Source organism: Manis javanica, chromosome 2 (genome assembly GCF_040802235.1).
Source record: "Manis javanica isolate MJ-LG chromosome 2, MJ_LKY, whole genome shotgun sequence".
Classification (NCBI taxonomy): domain Eukaryota; kingdom Metazoa; phylum Chordata; class Mammalia; order Pholidota; family Manidae; genus Manis; species Manis javanica.
The window spans coordinates 207,516,686-207,537,754 of NC_133157.1; the positions used below are offsets into that span (position 1 = coordinate 207,516,686).

The window sequence follows — 21,069 nt, forward strand, 5'->3', positions numbered from 1 at the left end:
GAAGAATTTAAACTGTTATTATTTGCAGATGACATGATATTGTACATGAAAAACCCTAAAGATTCCACTCCAAAACTACTAGAACTAATATCAGAATTGAGCAAAGTTGCAGGATACAAAATTAACACACAGAAATCTGTGGCATTCCGATACACTAACAATGAACTAATAGAAAGAGAAATCAGGACTCTATCAAGCAAGAAAGCTTCTGTACAGCAAAGGACACCATCAATAGAACAAAAAGGTATCCTACAGTGTGGGAGAATATATTCATGAATGACAGATCCGATAATGGGTTGACATCCAAAATACATAAAGAGCTCACACACCTCAGCAAACAAAAAGCAAATAATCAAATTAAAAAATGGGCAGAGGAGCTGAATAGGCAGTTCTCTAAAGAAGAAATTCAGATGGCCAACAGACACATGAAAAGATGCTCCACATCACTTGTCATCAGACAAATGCAAATTAAAACCACAATGAGATATCACCTCACACCAGGAAGGATTGCCATCATCGAAAAGACAAACAACAACAAATGTTGGTGAGGTTGTGGAGAAAGGGGAACCCTCCTACACTGCTGGTGGGAATGTAAATTAGTTCAACCATTGTGGAAAGCAGTATGGAGGTTCCTCAAAATGTTCAAAATAGAAATATCATTTGAACCAGGAATTCCACTTCTAGAAATTTACCCTAAGAATGCAGCACTCCAGTTTGAAAAAGACAGATGCACCCCTACATTTATCACTGCACTATTTACAATAGCCAAGATATGGAAGCAACCTAAATGTCCATCAGTAGATGAATGGATAAAGAAGATGTGGTACATATACACAATGGAATATTTCTCAGCCATAAGGAAAAAACAGATCCTACCATTGGCAACAACATGGATGGACCTGGAGGGTATTATGCTCAGTGAAAGAAGCCAGGTGGAGAAAAACAAGTACCAGATGATTTCACTCATCTCTGGAGTATAAGAAACAGGAAAACTGAAGGAGCAAAACAGCATCAGAATCACAGAACCCAAGAATGGACTAATAGTTACCAAAGGGAAAGGGACTTGGGAAGATGGGAGGGAAGGGAGGGATAAGGGCAGGAAAAAAGAAAGGAGGCATTATGATTAGCATGTAGAGTGTGGGGTGGGCACGGGGAGGGCTATGCAACACAGAGCAGACAAGTAGTAATTTTACAGTATCTTACTACAGTGATGGACAGTGATTGTGAAGGGGTATGTGGGGGGGACTTGGTGAAGGGGGGAGCCTAGTAAACTTAATGTTCTTCATGTAATTGTAGGTTAATGATACCAAAATTTAAAAAAATCAAACTGTACAATAAGGTATGCAACCTGATAATCTAATCCTCATACCTAACATGAAATATTAAGTAACCTCAGTAGCGGTACTACTACTCTAAAGCATTCATGAATGCTTTAGAGTGCCTTCATAGATGGTAAATCTATAACCATAGACATATTCTAGGTGTTTAACAAATACTCATTAAATTTTAGACACAGATACCTCAAAATTAATACCACAGTAGAAACTATTTTAGACCTAATTTAATACAGCAAATACAATATACCTGAACTAACATATATGTGTGTGTGTGCGTGTGTATATATATATATATAAACACACACACACAAATTGCCAAATAACCAAAGTGACAACCTTGATAAATTTATTGCTCCACTTAAACACTGACATAAAAATAAAAGACTGTAATTTGGTACAGAAATTGAGGTGAAACATTGATCAAAACTTACTACACAGTAATAAAGAGCAATGCTTACCTATTTCAATACATGTTATCCCCAGAGACCATACATCTACTTTGCTATCATATTGTTCTTCATTCCTGCCTAAAATTATTTCTGGGGACATCCTAAAACATAAAATGTTACTTAAAGTTAAAAAAGAAGAGAAAAGTATACTATTCTTTAAAAACATAATGACCACCCACATGGAGAATACCTGTGTGAATTCCAGATGATATGTCTGGACATAAGAATTCTTATAATGGGAAATAAATGCATTACAGGTTGTGAGGTAAATATTTACCATTGCATACACAGTGTTAGACTTATTCTCACCATTTGTCATGATCACGTACCAGCATCCTGGAGGAAAGACTCCCCAGAGCAGGGTTGCATTCTACATCAATTCAAGTTTGCAGATTGTAATATTGTATATCCTTTATGCCAGCGGTTCTCAAACATTTTGGTTTCAGCATCTTATTACAAAAGTTTAAATTTTTATCACTGGCACTTGTTTTCTTGAAGTAAACAAACTCACTACATTTAGCTGAGAAAATATCTGCCATAATAAGCAACAATGAATAAGCAGTTTGTCAGTCTTCTTTGCAAATAGGAGTAGTGTTCTGTGATAAAAGTGGCTAGGACAGCCACTCATAACTAAATAAATCATACAATTATTAACTTTGGAGGTGTCTTGGCTATAAAATGAAACGCTAATTCGCATCTTCAGCTAGACTCTAATGTTCTCACTGGTGCTTTAGCTTATACTTCCTTTCTACTTGTTAAGCACAGACAAACATTTAGAACAGTTTCTGACTGCTCAATAAGATTGTCACCAGGTGTATGTGTGTTCCTGTGTGTAAAAATATGTAAATATGTACACAGTGCTGTATTCCTAATATACCATTTATATATTAATACATATGTAACTTTCAATTGCCTATAATAGAGGGCTTGTAATGTGTTGAGATGTTGAAGTAAGCTTGGGGAGCCACTAAGTTCAACAAAGTTAAAAAAGTAGTTTTCTTTTTAATGCACAACTTTCTAGCTCCTTTCTAGTATCTAATATTGATCACTGATTTATAATGAGGGGGACCATTAAGAAGCATTATTTGTCCAAAGAAACCTTTTTTTATACAGCGGAAGAAGATTCTCTCTAAACTAGGGTTCTACATAAGAAATTTTTGGTCATACAGAACAGTGGTCTTCAAACATTTTATTTTCTTACTTCCAATGAATTTATTTAAAAAATGTATCCGCCTATACATTTTTGAGTTGGTATCTAAATTTTATAAACTTAATAGTTGCATAGGATATAATGCACACATATGTATATACATTATTTTGTATATGTGCTTTACAGATATTTACAACTTGGAGCTGAGGACCTTGCTCATTCAATTCATTAAAAACACTGCTGTATAATAACCTAATTTAGCAAACCCAGTCTGCACGGTCACATGAACCATTCAAATCAGAATTATTTTCTGTCAGGAAATGCCAAACTTCATTTTTCATTGTAAATAACATGTTAATGTGTCCTCATGACAACTGTTCCAGTTATAAATGAGATAATTTGTGATTCACTAGAAAAGAAGATGGGAGGAAAGATAATTGGGGAAAAGAAAGAACAAGGAGTAAAAGGAACTGAAGAGAGATGACTGTGAAGGCAGAAGGCCCTTTGCCAAAACTTGGGAGTCCTAACTCTTCAATATTTCAGGTGCTATACATTCTAGATGTTACGTGTTCTCAGATTGTCCCTCTGGGGATGGTTTGAGGCTTTTAATTCTTAGAACAATGCATCACTCTACTCTTCAGGATGGGTGAGAAGCCTTTCTTTAACAAACTGGGAGTTGGGAGATTTGAAAGGTAGGTGGAAAAGAAGATGCAGTAGACCTAAGATATTTCTCAAAATATACAGAGAGAGGACATCTATGGAAGTTGAAGATGTGGAAAATAATTCCCTCCAGACTTGCTGACATTAATATGGAATTATTTATGAATAAAATTAGATGATGTCTAGAAGTCGCTTCAGATAACTGGAGGGGGTAGGGAGGGCAAGAAGGTCAAGTACACAGGGCAGCCAGGCCCTGCGGAGGTGCTGTTAGGCTGAGCTGACCGCTGTGTGAGCCTTTGTTATATTTTTGTCTATTTCCCTGTATACGTAAAATTCTCCGCAATAAAAAATGAAAACAAAAGTTCCTAATCAGCTACCAGTCTTCAGGTACTCTTATTCAGAAGATAATGACACACAGTAAGTATAAATCTAAAGAAAATTTCCACTTAGCATTTCTATCTTGTGCCTTCTTAAAGATTTAAATTTTTTCACTCCTACCCCCAATACATGATGTAGATGATAACAGGAAAGAAACATAGAGGGGACAAATGATACAATAAGAGATACAAGGAAAAAAATAAAAAAGAGATACAAGGGCAGCACTCCAAATCTGTATCTGAAACTACAGTGCTTAGAGTAATATCTAAAGCAGCCCTGTATTTCCAGGAGAAACGTAAAGCACCTGATAAAAGTACAACCACACACTGCCCATTTCAATTATGAGGATCAATACCAGATAGGACTACGCTTACCAATGCGGCGTCCCCACAAAAGACTTGGCAGAAGAGGCCATGGAAGCAAATCCAAAGTCAGCAAGTTTCACCCGGCCTCGTGGTGTCAGAAGGATATTTCCTGCTTTGATGTCTCTGGGTTTAAGGAACACAGAAAATTATTTGTCTTTCCTTTGTAAGATTACACTGAAAATGATAAAGATAATATAAAAGTTTATAAAATAGGGAAGGAGATATCAGAATAATTAAGGCCTTGGATAATCTCTCAGTTGGGATAATGAGAATTAAGATCCAAACTAAGAAATGATACAAACAGAATTCCTGTAAGTATATAGTAACAATTTTCTAAAAGAGAAGATAAATAGCAGTAGAAACAGAAGAAAAAAATTAGGTAATTAATAGCACAGACTCGATATTTGAGTGCCTGTTTATTTGTACAAATAATGGTTTTAAAAATTTAGCTGAACATTCTTATGACTGTAAGATTTCTGAGTATACCCTTAACAATAAAATGGGGAAAAAATACCCTGATGCCCCAAATTTGTTTTTTTTTAATTACTCATATCATTCCAAATATTAGCATAGTTCTCCTACTTAAATATGAAATGAAAACTGAAACACATGGGTAAGGTAATATCAATGATCCCAAATTTACTTTTAAGCTCTTTTCCAAATCAGCAATGTACATGTGAACTAAGAAAATTATAATAGGATTGTATGCCCAATGGGCACCATAACATTCAAAAGGAAAAAAATTTCTAAGCACTTGTCAAGTCATACTAATTGTATTATAATGGATGTAATATTAAGTCAATCTATTTTCTTCCATTTGTTTTTTTAAAACATGGAAGATTGTTTGAAGTTGAGAAGACCTTAGATTCTGCTTCCAACTCTTTCATTCTCTTATTTACTATGCATGTGGATTTCTCTTGGACCTTACTACCCTCATCTAAAAAACTGATAACCCATTAATTTGCAATGACTCTACTATATAAGTTTACTATGTATTATCTGGTTCACATAGATAATTTTTAAAATGCTACCTTCCTTCTAAAAACAGGCAAAACCAATACCAATGCTAAAAATATAGTTTATGATGGTTTAATCTTTAAATTACTATCCATTATCAAGGATTATCGAGGATTATCTCAAAAGCATAGAGTGTTAAGTAGCTTTTACTTGTCTCTGTCATGGAATCAATGGAACAAACCTGGCATTAGGAGTCACCAGGAGGACAAAAGGTCTGGGTTAGCTCTAGTCTAATCTATCTTGCTTCATCAGCTTTGAGAAGTGAGTCACAAATAGGGGCATCAGTTTCTTCATCTGTAAAATGAAACAAGTGAGAATACATAATCCCTATCATCTTTTCCGCTTCACAAATTAGACTTTTCTATAATTAAATTTCTATCACAAATCTATAAAGTGCACATACTTCAGAAAGCCCAGCACCATGTGTAGAAAAAGATAAAAATTATTCTCAACAAAGAGATCAAATAAATTAGTATATTCATTTTAAGACACGGATAACCTAAAAAAATATGAGTGTGTAAAACTCCAGAATACTTTTATTTAGCTAAAACCAACAAAGCTTCCAGGATTAATAAATTCTGGGTCTGATAAATTTGCTTATTAATATATGGTAATTTTTAAAGTACTTACCTATGGATCATGGCACGAGAATGTAAGTAGGCTAATCCCTGAAGAGCACCATGTATAATTGCTGCTATTTCCATTTCTTGTAATGGCATTTTGTGAACTTAAAATAAGATTTTATTTGAAAATAATTATTCTATAGAACATTTTTATTTTAAAATATATATACACATATCTAGTATACGGGCAAATTTTTAAAAACTAACATTTAGCAAGAAGGAATTTTTTGCTTTCCAACATAATAAAGCAAAGCAATTGAACTTAATAAGTGCGCAGTTGTGCTTAGTTATTATAGTTCACAGCCAATTTTCCTCTAAGTTAACATTTAACAATTATTTCATGATTATAAAAACAATGAAAGAGCAGCTTTCCCTTTTTAAATTCCTACATATCTTAATTCTGAACAGAAGGAACAAATCAAGTTTAATGATAAAGAATGCAGAAAAATGCCTGTTAAATCATAATGAAAGAAAACTCATCTGTTATGCTAAAACATAGAATTTAATGAGGACAGTGCATACCACGCTGAGACTCTAGAAAAGACAAAGGTTTTTACTCTTTCTGGAAAGTTTTAACATTATTAAAAAAATCTCTTAGTGAATGAATTCTCATTTTATTATACTAATACCTTTCTTTTCTTAATAAATAAAGGAAACTTACATTCCAGCAAATCTGAAACAGATCCTGAACAATATTGCATTACAAGCTACAGGGGAAAAAATGATAAAAACATTAAAATACACGATTAAAATAAAAAGATTCTATAGGAGATAAAATAAATGCACCAAGGAGATCGAGAAGATAGTTGGAAGTGAAACAAACTCTAGTGATCAATTACCTTTAAATATAAGTATACATTTTGGAACTTGTTAAATGCATACATGAAGTTAAGCCAATGCTACATTAATCTTTTATAATGCCGACATATAACTGCTTGTAGAAGATGTGTGTTTCATATAATTACTAACTAAAGCTATAAAGGAGTATACATATTCCATTAATATTAACTTATAGTAGCAATACTGGTATTGTTAGGAATCAGAAAATCGTACTCTGTTACTATATATACAAAGTTTAGGTTACAGTTTAAATCTTTCCTATAAAGCAAACACAGGGCACCTCTTATGTGCCAGGTATTTTATATATATTAACTAATTTAATCCTCATAACCACCTCTGGAAGGAGACCCTATTATCATCCTTGTTTTACAGATGGAGAAACTTGAAAGACAGAGAGGCAGCCTACCCTCTCTGCCACTGTTTTTTCTTTTACCACAGCCTCAAATTTAGGAGTACCATCACCATCAAATTAAACCAAACATTACAAGTCTAAATAAATCTAAGTTCTGTATACTAAAATGATAATCAGCTGTAGCTTATTAAAAATAAAAGGTCATTCCTGTTTAAAGAAAACAGCCTTTCTCTGAAAAGACATAATTACTATGCCTAAACCGTTGTAAGATTACTACCTTATCTTAGTTTCAACAATGGGGTAAAATTAATTTCAATTTTCTGCAATAAAATGTTCCAATTTTCTACCTTCAGTATTATTCAGCCAAAGATTCACAATCAGTTCAGATTTCACCAGGATTCACCACCAATATTCCAACCAAGATCCTTGTGGTTAAATAGCTTACAATATATTTATGTCAAAAATAAATGCTGATTTTCATCCTTTCACAGGATTGTTCTCAACAAATGTTTGATAAAGCATTTGAAGAATGACACTGCTAACATACATCAGAACATTTTCCCGTGCACGTAACGGTCAGCTGAATCTCTGTAGTCAACTGGCAAAAGTTCTCTTATCTCTTACTGCCTAAGAGTTTCAGGAAAAGCTGCTCCTCTTTTCTCAGTATGAACTAACATTTCAAGGTGTTTGAGCATGGCTTTACACAACTATTTTGAGACATTTCCGAATTAATTATAAACTAAACCTACTAAAATTACAGCAAGGGGAGAGCAGATACCTACCCATGCTCTGTGCTCACGTAAATAGCAGCCTTTGTATTCTACAATGTTGGGATGTTTTAATGTTCTTAGCAACCTGACTTCCTTAATAATACCCTGCCATCTCTGTGCGGAGAAAAAAAAGAATAAAGGAAAGAATTAGGAACAGTTGCCTTTCCTTAGAAAACTATATAAGTACAAAAGTAATTATTTGATTAAAAAGTTAACAAGAACATACAACTTTGCTTTATTTGTAATATTTAAATGTCAAACTAATATATTTGAAAGAAATTACATTCATATAGTTTACAACTCAATAACATAAAATTCATTCCCGGTAGGACATATCTTTATTTTCATAAAATTTATTATCAATGAGTCTTATAAAAATTTTACAACCACACACCAAGCCTGTTGAAAACTATATACTATATTGAGTGATTTTTCTTCAAAAGTTCAACCTCCCCCTTCTTTTTTGCAGCTTTATTGTTGTATGATTTACATACCTTAAAGTTCAGCTGTTGTGTTTTTTGGCTTACATTGTCTACCAAATGTTAAGTTTTTTCTGCTGTTTAAACTCAAATCAAGTAATTACCTAAATTTCTAAATGCACATATTCTAAAATGCTAGTGAACACTTAGGTTATAACAGAGGGAAGTTCACAGAAAAACCAAGCAGGATGGAAACATTTTCCTACAGGATTTCCCGAAGAGCCTTCCCATTGACGCCTACTAGTAAGTAACAGATAAACCTTCAGCAATAAAAGCTACTCTATGACAACTTCAGAAACTTAGGCCATATCCTAAGTAGGGTGACTTGTCAGAAGCAATCAGGGAACTGAAAATACAGGTACTTGGGTCCATACCCAGAGACTCTGGAGGCTTAGGAGATGTGGGATGGGAACTTAGAATCTGTTTTTTGTTCTTGTTTCAGTTTTTCCAAGCTTTACCACTGACTTGTATCATATTTCTAAAGGTAGGGGAACTAGAATACAGAACTTTAAAAAATGTTTTGCACTAGAATTTAAGATCCTGTATCTCCTATGTTATTTCATAAGCCCTCAAGAAAATAGAGCAAGATATTCACAGTGTAAAATGTGTAAGCTGTAAAACACTAACTTCAGAAAGTGTTTTATGGGCTTTATATTTCAAATTTGAGTGCTCTGGGAGGCAAACGCTCAAAACAAAACCAAGCTAATACCTTTATTCTTCAATGTAAAAAAAACTTCCAGGAAGGATACAATATTAGATGAGAGAAGATAATGCCCTAGGTGAAACTTTTTGTTCTGGGCATGACTGATTAAACAGACTCCAACACAAGTCTGCTATGAAAGCTGGTTTTAAAGTTATACTGTAGAATGGCAAATTAAATTAAACTTGTAAAAAATGGAGGTTTTTTTAGGGGTTTTAGAAACTAAGAGTTTTTTTAGGTATCGACATAATGGAACAGTGATCAATCACAACAGTGTTATATCCATAAGTACGATTATCACAAAAAACAATATTTACCACAAAACAGAGATTACAGAAATGTAGAAAGCCAAAACCTTTAAAAATTAAAGACTGATCTAGCAATTCTACCTCTGGGCATATACCCTAAAGTTTAAAAGTGGGAACTCAAAGAAATACTTGTATACTGATGTGCATAACAGCATTATTCACAATAACCAAGGGGTAGAAGCAACTAAGTGTCCATTTACAGATGGTAGATGAACAAAATGTGGTGTTTTTACACACACACACACAGGAATATTATACAGCTTTAAAAAGAAAGGTAATTCTGACCCACTACAACATAGATGAACTTTGAGGACACTATATTAAGTGAAACAAGCCAGTCACAAAAGGAAAAATAGTGCATAGTTTCAATTACATGAGATACCTAAAGTAGTCAAATTGATAGAGACAGAAAGTGGAGAGGTGATTTCCAAGGGCTGCGGGGAGGAGGGAATGAGGTGTTATTGTTTGATGGGTGTAGAATATCACTTTTGCAAAATGAAAGAATTCTGGAGATGAATGGTGGTGATTGTTGCACAGCAATGTGAATGTCCTTAACACCACTGAACTTACACTTAAAGTGGTTAAGATGGTAAATTTGTTTTCTGTACTTTACCACAATTAAAAGTAAATAAATGTTTTAAAGAATTAAAGAAAGACAAAGAGAACAGACTTAGAAAGTAATTTTATAAACTTATGCAATTAAGGTAGGACTAATCAGAACACTGATGAACTAAAGTACATGCAACACAGTATCAGTAGTTTTATTTTTCAGATTATTACTCACTGCCTTATTTTTCAGACTAGATATATTGCTGCCGATGATTATTTGAAACAGCCGTTAAATAATTTCTCAACCATTAAAAATTTATATCCAGTATACTTACTGTCAAATGTACCTTATTCTAGTTTACTTTCTCAGACATGATAATCCCTCTATTATAGAATAATCTGCTGAACAACAATTTAAAAAATTAAACTCATGTCAGCAGCACATATCTAAAAAGATTAAAAGTAAGGGACACAGTTGGGAGGTTTCTGGGATGTCAGGAATGTTGTTTATGGCTATAGGTACAGGTTAAATGGGCACATTGAATCTGTGGAAGAAAATTCACTGAGATAAACCTTAGTATTTGTATATTTTTCAACATTTTTCAAAAAATTCCCACCTATCCCCAATTAAAAATGGTATGGCTTTCTTTAACATGCCAATACAAACATATATATTTCACCTACCTCCATAGCCTTCTTTCCACTATAAGGCATTCTCTTGATAGCCACCACGTTATTGGTGTGCACATCTCGTGCCTAAAAAAGACAGAAGACCATTGTAAAAATTAACATTTATAAACTACCATGTCCAAAAAGATACCAAAACTGCTTTTAAAGAACATTAAAAACACAAGCAAATGGATAGCAAAAAGTGTATCAAATTATCAAGGAGCTGGTACTTTAGAAATAAAAGTAATGCATGTTTATCTTTGAATGAGCTAGTTGAGAGGAAAAATATAGAAATTTGAATAAAACTATAAACAAACAAAAAAATAACTAGTACAAGTTTATGCTAGGCCTGTAAATGTCAAAATTCAATGAAATGGACAATTCTCTAGGAAAGAACTACTAAAATTGATCTAGAGAAGAAAATTTGAGTAAAACAGTGGTGGAAGGTTGAAAAGAATACTAATTGTCTTTAAAATTGTTGTGAGTGGAGCAGTTTCACTAGGGGAACTTGCCAGGATAAAAGGGGAGAAAAAGGAAAGCTACCCCATTAATTGTATGGAGGCAGTCTAACCGAACAACTAAACCCTCACAAGCAGCACAAAATAGAAAATTAGGTACCAATCTGACTTATAAATGTAGACAAGGGAACTCTAAATAAAATTTTAGAACCAAATATTACAGGGCATTAAAAGAGTATTTCATTTGGATAAAATATATTATCACAGAAATGCAAAATTTTGATACAGAGAAACATTTCATAATTTGCCATATTTTCTTACCAAATAAGAAAAATATATACTTATACATATAAATGCTTAATAAATGATGAAAATGCAGAAAGAGCCCAACTCTAAATGTATTTAATGCAGGGAAGACCAAACTCTTAGAAAACCCACATGGGAAAGGTAATTCCTCAACATGATAAATCATGTCTATTGTAAACAACTATTAACTAGAATTAAGACAAGACAGCTAAAATGCTATCACCATTACTATTTACCACTGCGTGGAATTTTGATAAAAAAATAAAAGCATAACAGAAACATAAAAGTTAACTCTTTAGAAAGTAAGAGCCAAATTCCCATTATGTGTTAAAAAAAAAGATGATATATAAAGAAGGCACAAGAGGATAGCTGCAAAACATTTCATATGAGTTCAGTAAGAAGGGTTAATCATCTCTAGTCATCTGTGGAAGAATTCATCTTCAATTCAGTCTTTAATGAATTCCCAAAGATAAAATGTTTTAAAATTAGATTATGGTGATGGCTACAAAAATCTAACTTACTAAAAATCTATGAAATGCACACTTAAAATTGGTGAACTGAGAGTATGTAACTTAAATCTAAAAAAAGCTGTTAAAAATTAGATAAGCAGGTATGTAAATTATACCTAGAGTTCCTTAAAATATATATATATATATATATATATTCTTTTAAGTGGGTCCTTGAAACAACTAATGACCTTCCAATTTCAATTACTAGCAGACTGGTTAAGGAAAACGTGCACCATCTAACATAACGGGTGAAGTGGATCTATATGCATAAGATCTTGAATATAAATTTATTTTTCCAGAATGTTCTGTACTCATCAATTTGTGAGCCCCTTGATTTTAGTCAATAGATCTAAGCAGCTATATTCTTTTCTAACAGTTTTAATGAGGTATAATTTACATAGCACACATTTCACCCATTTGAATGTGTGTAATTCTATAGCTTTTAGTACACTGACAGATGCATGGCAATACTGATCAATATGACAGATACATGCAATTTACCGATAACTACATTTTTAGAGCTTTCATCACCTTAAAGAGAAACTCCAAATTGTTTCATTTAAAAATGGTTAAAATGGTAAATTTTATATTATGTGTACCTTACCTCAAATTTTTTCCCTATTAAAAAAAAGAAAAAGGAAACCCCACACCCTTTAGCTATCACTCTCCTATCCCTATTCCTCACCCCTTCAGCCCTAAAGGACAACTAATCCACTTTCTGTGTCTCTGGAGATGTGCCCATTCTGTACACTTTGGAACCATATAATATATCATCTTTTGTGACTGGTTTCTTTCACTTAGTATAATGTTTTCAAGATAAAAAGATGTTGAGCATCTTTTTATGTGCTTTCTGGCCATTTGTACATATTTGGAAAAATGTCAGTTCAGATCCTTTGCCCGTTAAAAAATTGGGTTGCCTTTTTTTTTATTGAATTGTAAGAGTTATTTATATATTCTAGACACAAGTCCCTTAGCAGACATATGATTTACAAACAATTTCTCCTATTCTATTGTTGTCTTTACAGTTTTGAAGCATACAACTTTTACATTTTGATCAAATCCAATATCTATGTTTTTCTTTTTTTCATGCTTTTGTTGTCATTTCTAAGAATCCTTTGACAAAACCAAGGTCATGCAGTTTTACCCTAAGAGTTTTATAATTTTAATGTTCACAAATGGTATGAGGTAAGGGTCTAATTTCATTGTTCTGCTAAAGAGCTGCATTTCTAATTAGCACAAGATAAAGTTCAAAAGTGGGTATACTAAATGCAGTGCAGTCACCTGGACTAGATTCCGGAACAGAAAAGAGCACAAAGACTGGGGAAATCTGAATAAAGTGTGTTGTTTAGTTAATAGTATCAGTGTATCAATGTTGATTTATTAGTTTTGATAAAGGTTCTATGGTTATGAAACTTGTAAACTTTAAAGGATCTGGGTGAAGATTATAGGGTAAACTCTATTATTATTGCAAAATCTGCAGCTCTAGTATTACCTTAAAATAGTAAATTAAAGTGACTGTAATTTATTAAAATCCAAACTCATTAGTAATGATGATTACATTAGAATTAAATCAGATTAAGATGAGATTACTTTTGCCTATCACACACACACACACACAAACCAACAGAAAAATATTTAATGTCCACAGTCATGTTTCTCTGTCCCTTCAGGATTACGAGTTGTGCTTACTTATCATGTCTTCATCTCCTCTAATCTGGAGCAATTTCCTCAACTCTTCCTTATCCTTTATGACACTGGCATTTTTTGAGACTACACAGCAGTACTTATCTTACTAAATTTGTGTTTGTCTGAAACTTCTTCAAGATTAGATTCTGGTTACATATCTCTGGCTGAAATACTACATGAGTAATATTGTGTCCTTTTCAGGGTATCATATCTGGATGCATACAATGTCTGCTCATCACTGCTTACAAATTTTCATCACCCAGTCAAGGTGTTTGACTGTTTCTTTCCAATGTATATAGTTATGACCACTGTTTCCTACTTTGTATCTAACAAGCAATCTGTGGAGAGATACTTTTAAACTATATAAATATTCTGCTCATCAAACTTTCCCCCTAGGTTTAGCAACCACTGAAGATTCTAGCCCCAAACAATTTTTGCAATGATGATTTCAAAATGCTGGTTTTTCCCAACTCTACCATTCCCTTCACATTTATCAGTCAGCATTCTATTATAAAGAAAAGCCCTCCCTTTCTATCTATCTATCCATCCTATATCTGTCATGGAAATTAGGAATTCCTATTATATTCAATGGGTTATAATCAATAGATGTCTATATTGATACTCAAATTGTTCCAGATGGGGCCAATGGGAGCATCTTCAAGCTGGTACTAGCATCCTCTTGAAAGGTCCTAATTTTCATTTTAAAAGCATTTTTTACATTTCTGGTTCAAGTTATTATAAAGCTTATCTTTTATGATCCTTGTCCCCCCAGTAGAATGAACCATTACTGCAAGAGCTCTTGATCCATGTAGTGAGGAATACAAGATCTGAGTGCTAAGTATGCTTGTTGCTACTAGGGTATGAACGCAACTAGAATCTTACAGAAGAGAGAGCTAGGAAATATATACGTCACGTAATTAGTTCATATTAATGCCACAAATGCCTATCCAATACCTATCTAGTCCCATGTGGTTCTTCCTTACATTTGCCAATTTCCTATTTCTATCATTCTTTTCAGTTAGGATCTGAGTCCGAAATGACATCAAAATTATTCACTGCTCAATCTTTTAACACACAGTTTCAGAACTGTCACACCCACACCAATATGAAACAAGTTTACGGAGAAGAGTTGAAGATTTGTTTGCACTTTCCTCTTCCCAACCAGACAGAGGGTATACAGCTAAAATACTGTGTATGAAAGTTACTCGTATTAGTTTTGGTTTTTACTCCAGTGTGGTTATAGCCCAAATACAGTTGGATTCATTGTTCCATTTTGCCTATTAGTGACTCCCCCCCTATACATAATGACTTAATTTTAACTTTTAAATATACTAAATATTTATTATCAAAAGAGGTAAAACAAGTTATCATTCTATCCTCTTTCTACCTCTTTCTATTCCCCACAACTATCACCATTCTGTATCTTGAATTGTTGGTTGTATGGCATATAACTTATCTAATTTCATCAAACTGTACATTTAACATATCTGCATTTACTGTATATAAATTATATTAATAAAATTAGCCAACTAAAAAATACTACTGACACACATTGAATGGCTACATGACAGGGATTTTTTCAACAGGGTTCTCTTATTGGGCCCATTTCTAAGAGGCTGTATATTTTTTTTCCTTTTTTATTCTATATTTCTCCACAGTAGTATTAAGGAGAACAATGGGAGAAGCTTACATTCAGACAAAACTGTAACACAGAAAAAAGGTTGTTTATGAAATACCTGCTTTCTGAGTGCCTCTTCCCTTATTCTGTGTCCAATCCAGAAATCAAACAAACATAACCTACATCACACACACACATAAAGCATGTGCACACAAAAAGATTCTGCAAGGATGTTTATCTACATGTTAACAGCAGCCGTCTTTGGGTCAGAAAATTCCAGAGGGAGTTTCTACTACCTTATTTTTACCTCTAATTTACAAATGAGAATTAAGTGAAAAGTTAAAACTGTTAAGAATTTGGAACACATTTTCTCTTTTATTCTTAAGGTACCCATTAAAATGAGAAAGCTAAATCTGTAATATTACCAAAATATTAAACACCTATACAAAACTTGTTGCTGAGAAAAAAAAAGCATTCTTAATAGGAAGAAATAATGAATGAATAATAATGAAATGTGTGTATGGGACTTTACGTAAGTCAGTGTTTTGCAATATTTGATTCAATAACAATGTAAGTCATAAAACTGCTAAAGTAGTGTAAACAACATGGAAATTAAAGCTGAATATCTTTCCAATTTTTTCAATAATCTAAGAAGCTCAATAAATAAAATGATCTCTTTTTATATACACCTAATGCAAGTGACTATAAAATAGACTATTGCCTATGTCTTTTTGTATTACTGATTTTTACTCTGCCAGGACTGGATATTAAATAAATGCTGGTCACTGACATTAAGCCTTTAACACTCACAAAGAACACTGCTCCAAAGCCTCCTTGGCCAACTTTTCTGAGATTTGTGAAGCGCTTCTCTGGATCTTCTTTGGAGAAGAGCTCTGCAATCTCAGGGTCCTTCAGGCTCTGTGCTTGGATAGTTGATAACATCCTGCTGGGCAATCAGCTGGCTGATTCTAATATTATGCTGCTCTCCTAATCCTTGGGAAATCGGTATGAATGAAGCTACGTTGGCATAAATAATTGTAGAGAAATAGAAAAGAAAAAAGGAAAAGCAAAAGTTGCTAAGAATAATTAGTATATCATTTTCTGACTACATACATAAAATAATCTTAGACTTGGAATTTCACTGAAAAAGTGTTGCCTACTAGTGCAGGACTCTTAAACCCAGCTCATCAACACAATCACCTGAGCTGCTTTAAAAAAAGATTCCCACTATACATAGTATGTATGTACATACTATACATACACTTCTAAAGATTAGATAAATCTGTATGTACTGGAAGGCTTTCTGTATCAGTACTTAAAGATTTATCTAACTCTGATGCAATAAGCTCGTAAGCAAAAGAGATAATACAGTAGGAAGACCATTAAAAACATGCCCAACAACTCAACTCAAAATGTACCCATTATATGTTTCTAACAACAGGAAGATTCCCATCTATTAATGACCTTCAAAGGCAAGAAAATAGATAATAGATTTTATTCAGTAAGATTTCTTTTCCTTTCAGATACCACTTGGCAGAGTTTAATCAAGTCTAACACAGACATTCCTAAGAAAAATGAAATGGGAGAAAATAATGAATTTAACATAGATAGATAAATGTTTCCTCCATAACCTGATTCATATTAAAATATGGCCTTATCAAATCTGCTTCATTATGTACATAGATACACTACAGAATTCCCTGGTGGTTCTGGTATCAGTTCCTTTGTATCAGATTACCAAATGTCAAAAATGGCTGCTATAAATGAGAGGCTTCAGAACCTGTTTCTAGAATGACACTGCCTAGAGAGGAATCCTGACAAGAATTACTTACCAACTATGAACTTGGGTAGCCTCATTTTCCAAGTCTATAAAATGAAAGAAATAACCTACCTCCTAGAGTATCTGTGAGGGTTAAACGAGTTAATAAATGTTAAGTGTAGACTAGTACTCAGGAGCAGTAAGCAGTACATTAAATGTTAGTTATCATGATCTCCTCAAATTTACCACTTAAAATTAAAAACTCCTGAAATTGATTTCATTAAACTCATAAGGGAAAATAAAGCTCTAGCCAGTTTTTTCCATGCCCAAAGCATATTTTTTTAATTTTTGAATGTTTTTAATTTTATTAATTTCAAAAATTTTTTAAATGACAAGAGAATTTTTAAAGCCTGTCTCATTTTTACTGAAGTCAACTGAACCAATGATAATGCCTGTTATTAAATTTATAACTACATAAAACACATTTACATATCTTTTGCACTTCTTTAAATTAATACTACATTGCAGAAAAATTCAAACTACGAGTTTATATTCTTTTTCTAACATTTTCAAGGCTGCACCATATTCTTCACTTTTACCAATCACTCTGCACTGTAATATAGTTCCCTGGAACAATGCTTCAATTACAATTCTTCCAAGAATATGTGACCACAGGAAAGTCATTTAACTTATCACTCCTAAAATGAGGAGATCGAACTAAATTCAATACAAAATGCTCCTATTCAATTTATACACCTGTGAAAAACAAAAAGCCATCAATGTACCTAATTCCTTATTTAAGAACTTTGAATTATCAAATTATAGTACCTTTTTTACAAGCATTACTTTACATAAAATTTTGTAAAAATTTTGAAGAGAGAGAAAAAAACATGTTCAATAGTAGTTCAAGTGAGGAAAGAACTGCCAAACCAGAAGAAAATCCTTTATCTAAGCAAAAGTTTTGAGAAATGAATGCAAAAATAATAGAGAGAGAGAGAGAGAGAGAGAGAGAGAGAGAGAGAGAGAAAGAGACACTTAAGATGATGGAAACCTAAGAGGATCTGACCTCCATTAACAGAAATGTCAAATATTAAACAAAAGAAAGCTAAAGGCTATATTACTACCACACAAAATATTCAGAGCTAGGAAAATTCCAAGGAGTAAAGAGGGACATTACATAATGTTATGATTTACTTCATCAAATTCTAAATGTATACTCACCTGACAAAAGAGCTTCGAAATACACGAAGGAAAAATTAATACAACTGAAGAGAAAATTCTGTAACTAGAACACCACCACCACAGACCAACAGTACCAACCAACAGGTCCTAATGACATTCCAGTATGCAGCCTGGCCACAGAATGAACATTTTTCCCAAGTGTGCATTATGACATACGCCGTGAGATCATATACCGGGTCATAAAGCTAAACTTAAGAAGGGAAAAAATTTCAATTCATACAAAATGTTTTCTGATAACAGGGTAATAAACTTAAAATCAGTAACAAAACAGTTAAAAAAAACCAGAACCACAAGTGTGGAAATTAAATACACCTCGAGGTAACCCATGAGTCGATAAAGACATTTCAAGGGCAAAGAGAAAATAAATATGAATTGTGTGAAAATAGAAATATAACAAAATATACAGGATTCTTACACAGAAATTCAAGCACTAAATCATAGTAGAAAGAAAACTCCAATGAATAATCTAAGCTCCCATCTTAAAAATCTAGAAAGAGAAAAGCAAATAAAACCAAAGCTAAATATAGAAGGAAATACTAAAGAACAGAATGGAAATAAATGAAACTAGACAAAAAAATCAATTAAATCGAAAGCTAGTTCTTTGCAGGGAAAAAAAAGTCAATAAACCTGAAAGAACTCTGCCAAGCTAACCAAAGAAAACAAGAGCAAATTACCCAAAAGAAGGCATATCACTATATTCCTAAAGACGTTAAAAGGAAAAGGAAATACAATAAACAACTCTAAACTCGTAAATTTGACAAAATAGTTGAAATAGCTAAATTACCTGGTAGTGGTACTTATAAAATACCAAAACTCACTCAAGAAGAAATAGAGAGTTGCCTCTCCACCCAGATAACAAACTGTAGGGCCTCAAGCTCAGACCTTAAGGAGGCACCGGCTTCCACGGCCTCAGTCCCTACAGCACGGCCCTCAGCGCATTGCTGCCAAAAAGAATAAGGCACAGTGACAGTACAGGTGTCTGGGGCTGGAGGTGCAGCAGGGGCATGGGGGGCATGGGACGCAGGGCAGCGCACGGTGGAGAGCTGGCTGAGCTGAGCGGGGAAGCTGTCACTGGGCGGTGCGACATCCTCAGAGGGGGCCCTGTCTAATGGGGTTTACCCGATGTTCAACACTGCCCATGGAGCAGTGAGGCCGACGGTGTTCAGCACACCTCTAGTGGACTTTCTGATTGCAGCTGGAGGATTCCACATCTCTATTCCCAGATGTAATGACTGGAGACTGCCTGAACCATGCTGGCTTTGAGGCCTTGAACACACATGGAATTCAGCTCAATAAATGCCAGGCCCTCCAAAACCTCACTAAATAAGGTAAGGCTATGTTCCCCTAGTGTAGAGGGCAGTGATACAGAGAGACCAGGAACAAGCGCAGACGTGCACACACACACACACACTTTCTTACCTACACCAAGATAAAGGATAGATGAATAGGGTGAGATTAAGCTATGAGGGTTTCAAAGCGCACACAGAATAGATACTATTTTTATTGTACAATGAAATCAAGAGCCAATTAGGCTCTTTGGCGAAGGAATGTTTTAAGAAAAATAAAGAATGAATTGGAATTAGAGCAGGTAGAAGGGTATGAGAACCAGTAATATGTAAGCAGGCAGAAGACTTTGGGGGCTGTTATTAGTACATAGTTTGTCATTTATTCCCACTGTGTCACTCTAGCTTCCAAATTGATCAAAACGGAAATACTTTAAGAATGATACAGCTCTTAGCTATTATCTTTGAAAATATCTTCCATGGTTCTTGGATGACATTGAAGGCCAAATATGTAAGCATGCCATCTTATTTTGGCTTGAAGATCTAGCCCAGAGGATGGAAGAGTGGCCTTTCTTCTCTCTCCTCACCTATTAAGATTCAGGAATTCACAACAGCTTTCTGTCCTGACCACCTGAGTTTCCTATTACTTCCCTGGATCTAATTCAAGGCAATACAATTGGAGAATTTTTTTCAATAAAAAGTGAGATAGCTAAACAAAACATTCATGCAATATTCAATAATTAATTTTATGTCCAAGGCCAATTATGATATCAGGGCAATAGTTGGTATCATTTCCTTGGGGGCAATGTGTCTTATACTAACTAGGAGATGACCCCAATGACATAATCATGTCATGTTTTCACATGTAAAATCTCTAGGATAATTAAGAAAAGGAAGCCAAGAAAAGAGCTTTGCTTGGAATGCTATAATTTGGGCTATTTACTTTTATGAGATTTGATATTGCTGGCCTCACTTTAAATGTGAAAACTATTGAATAAAAATTGGAAAGTAACAAAAGGACATTGAGCCAAATTCAAATCCATGGAACAGTAAATAGAGAAAAAGGAAGAGGGATTAGAAAACCAAAAGACTGGGCCATCCCCTTACCTCTACCACTTCCTGTCAAGAACACCCCAAGGATCCACCTGCTTGGGCCTTAGATGCCTCACCTTTAAAACAGTGATAGTCACACCTTACCAGTCCAAAGACAGGGTTGAACCAGATGTTCTCTGTGGTCCCTTTCAGTTCTAAAACCAAATCTAAATTCTGGTAAAGGATGCAGGTGACTAATAACCTGGGACTCCATGACAGGTAGAGCTCTGAGGCTTTTCCCATGCTTTCTCCTTACTCCCTCTCGGTTGGATCATGAGATGTACAATTTACCAGCCATGGTGAATTGTATTACCCTTGGCCAAATGCACCTTTGCTGGTCCCAGTGGAATGATCTTGTTATTTCTACGTTATTGAACCGAGGAGTGTCCATGTGAGTCCATGTGATATGCTTTGTCCAGGGAAATGCACACAGAAGTACTGATTCCTTCATGAAAGTAATGCTCTGCAAA

At 34.0% G+C, this 21,069-nt stretch overlaps 1 protein-coding gene across 1 annotated transcript in view; it reads right to left on the minus strand.

Annotated features, from left to right (window-relative positions):
• The window catches only part of LOC140848017 (serine/threonine-protein kinase TAO1-like), a 61,095-nt gene that overhangs the window by 17,821 nt on the left and 22,205 nt on the right, over positions 1 to 21,069 (minus strand). Inside the window, exons 2-8 of the mRNA XM_073230073.1 lie at positions 16,034 to 16,240; positions 10,662 to 10,733; positions 7,954 to 8,055; positions 6,641 to 6,686; positions 5,987 to 6,083; positions 4,349 to 4,462; positions 1,796 to 1,887 (exon numbers count right to left, since the gene is read on the minus strand). Of these exons, the coding sequence (XP_073086174.1) occupies positions 1,796 to 1,887; positions 4,349 to 4,462; positions 5,987 to 6,083; positions 6,641 to 6,686; positions 7,954 to 8,055; positions 10,662 to 10,733; positions 16,034 to 16,165 (655 nt within the window). The 5' untranslated portion in view covers positions 16,166 to 16,240. The remainder of the gene's footprint in view (positions 1 to 1,795; positions 1,888 to 4,348; positions 4,463 to 5,986; positions 6,084 to 6,640; positions 6,687 to 7,953; positions 8,056 to 10,661; positions 10,734 to 16,033; positions 16,241 to 21,069) is intronic.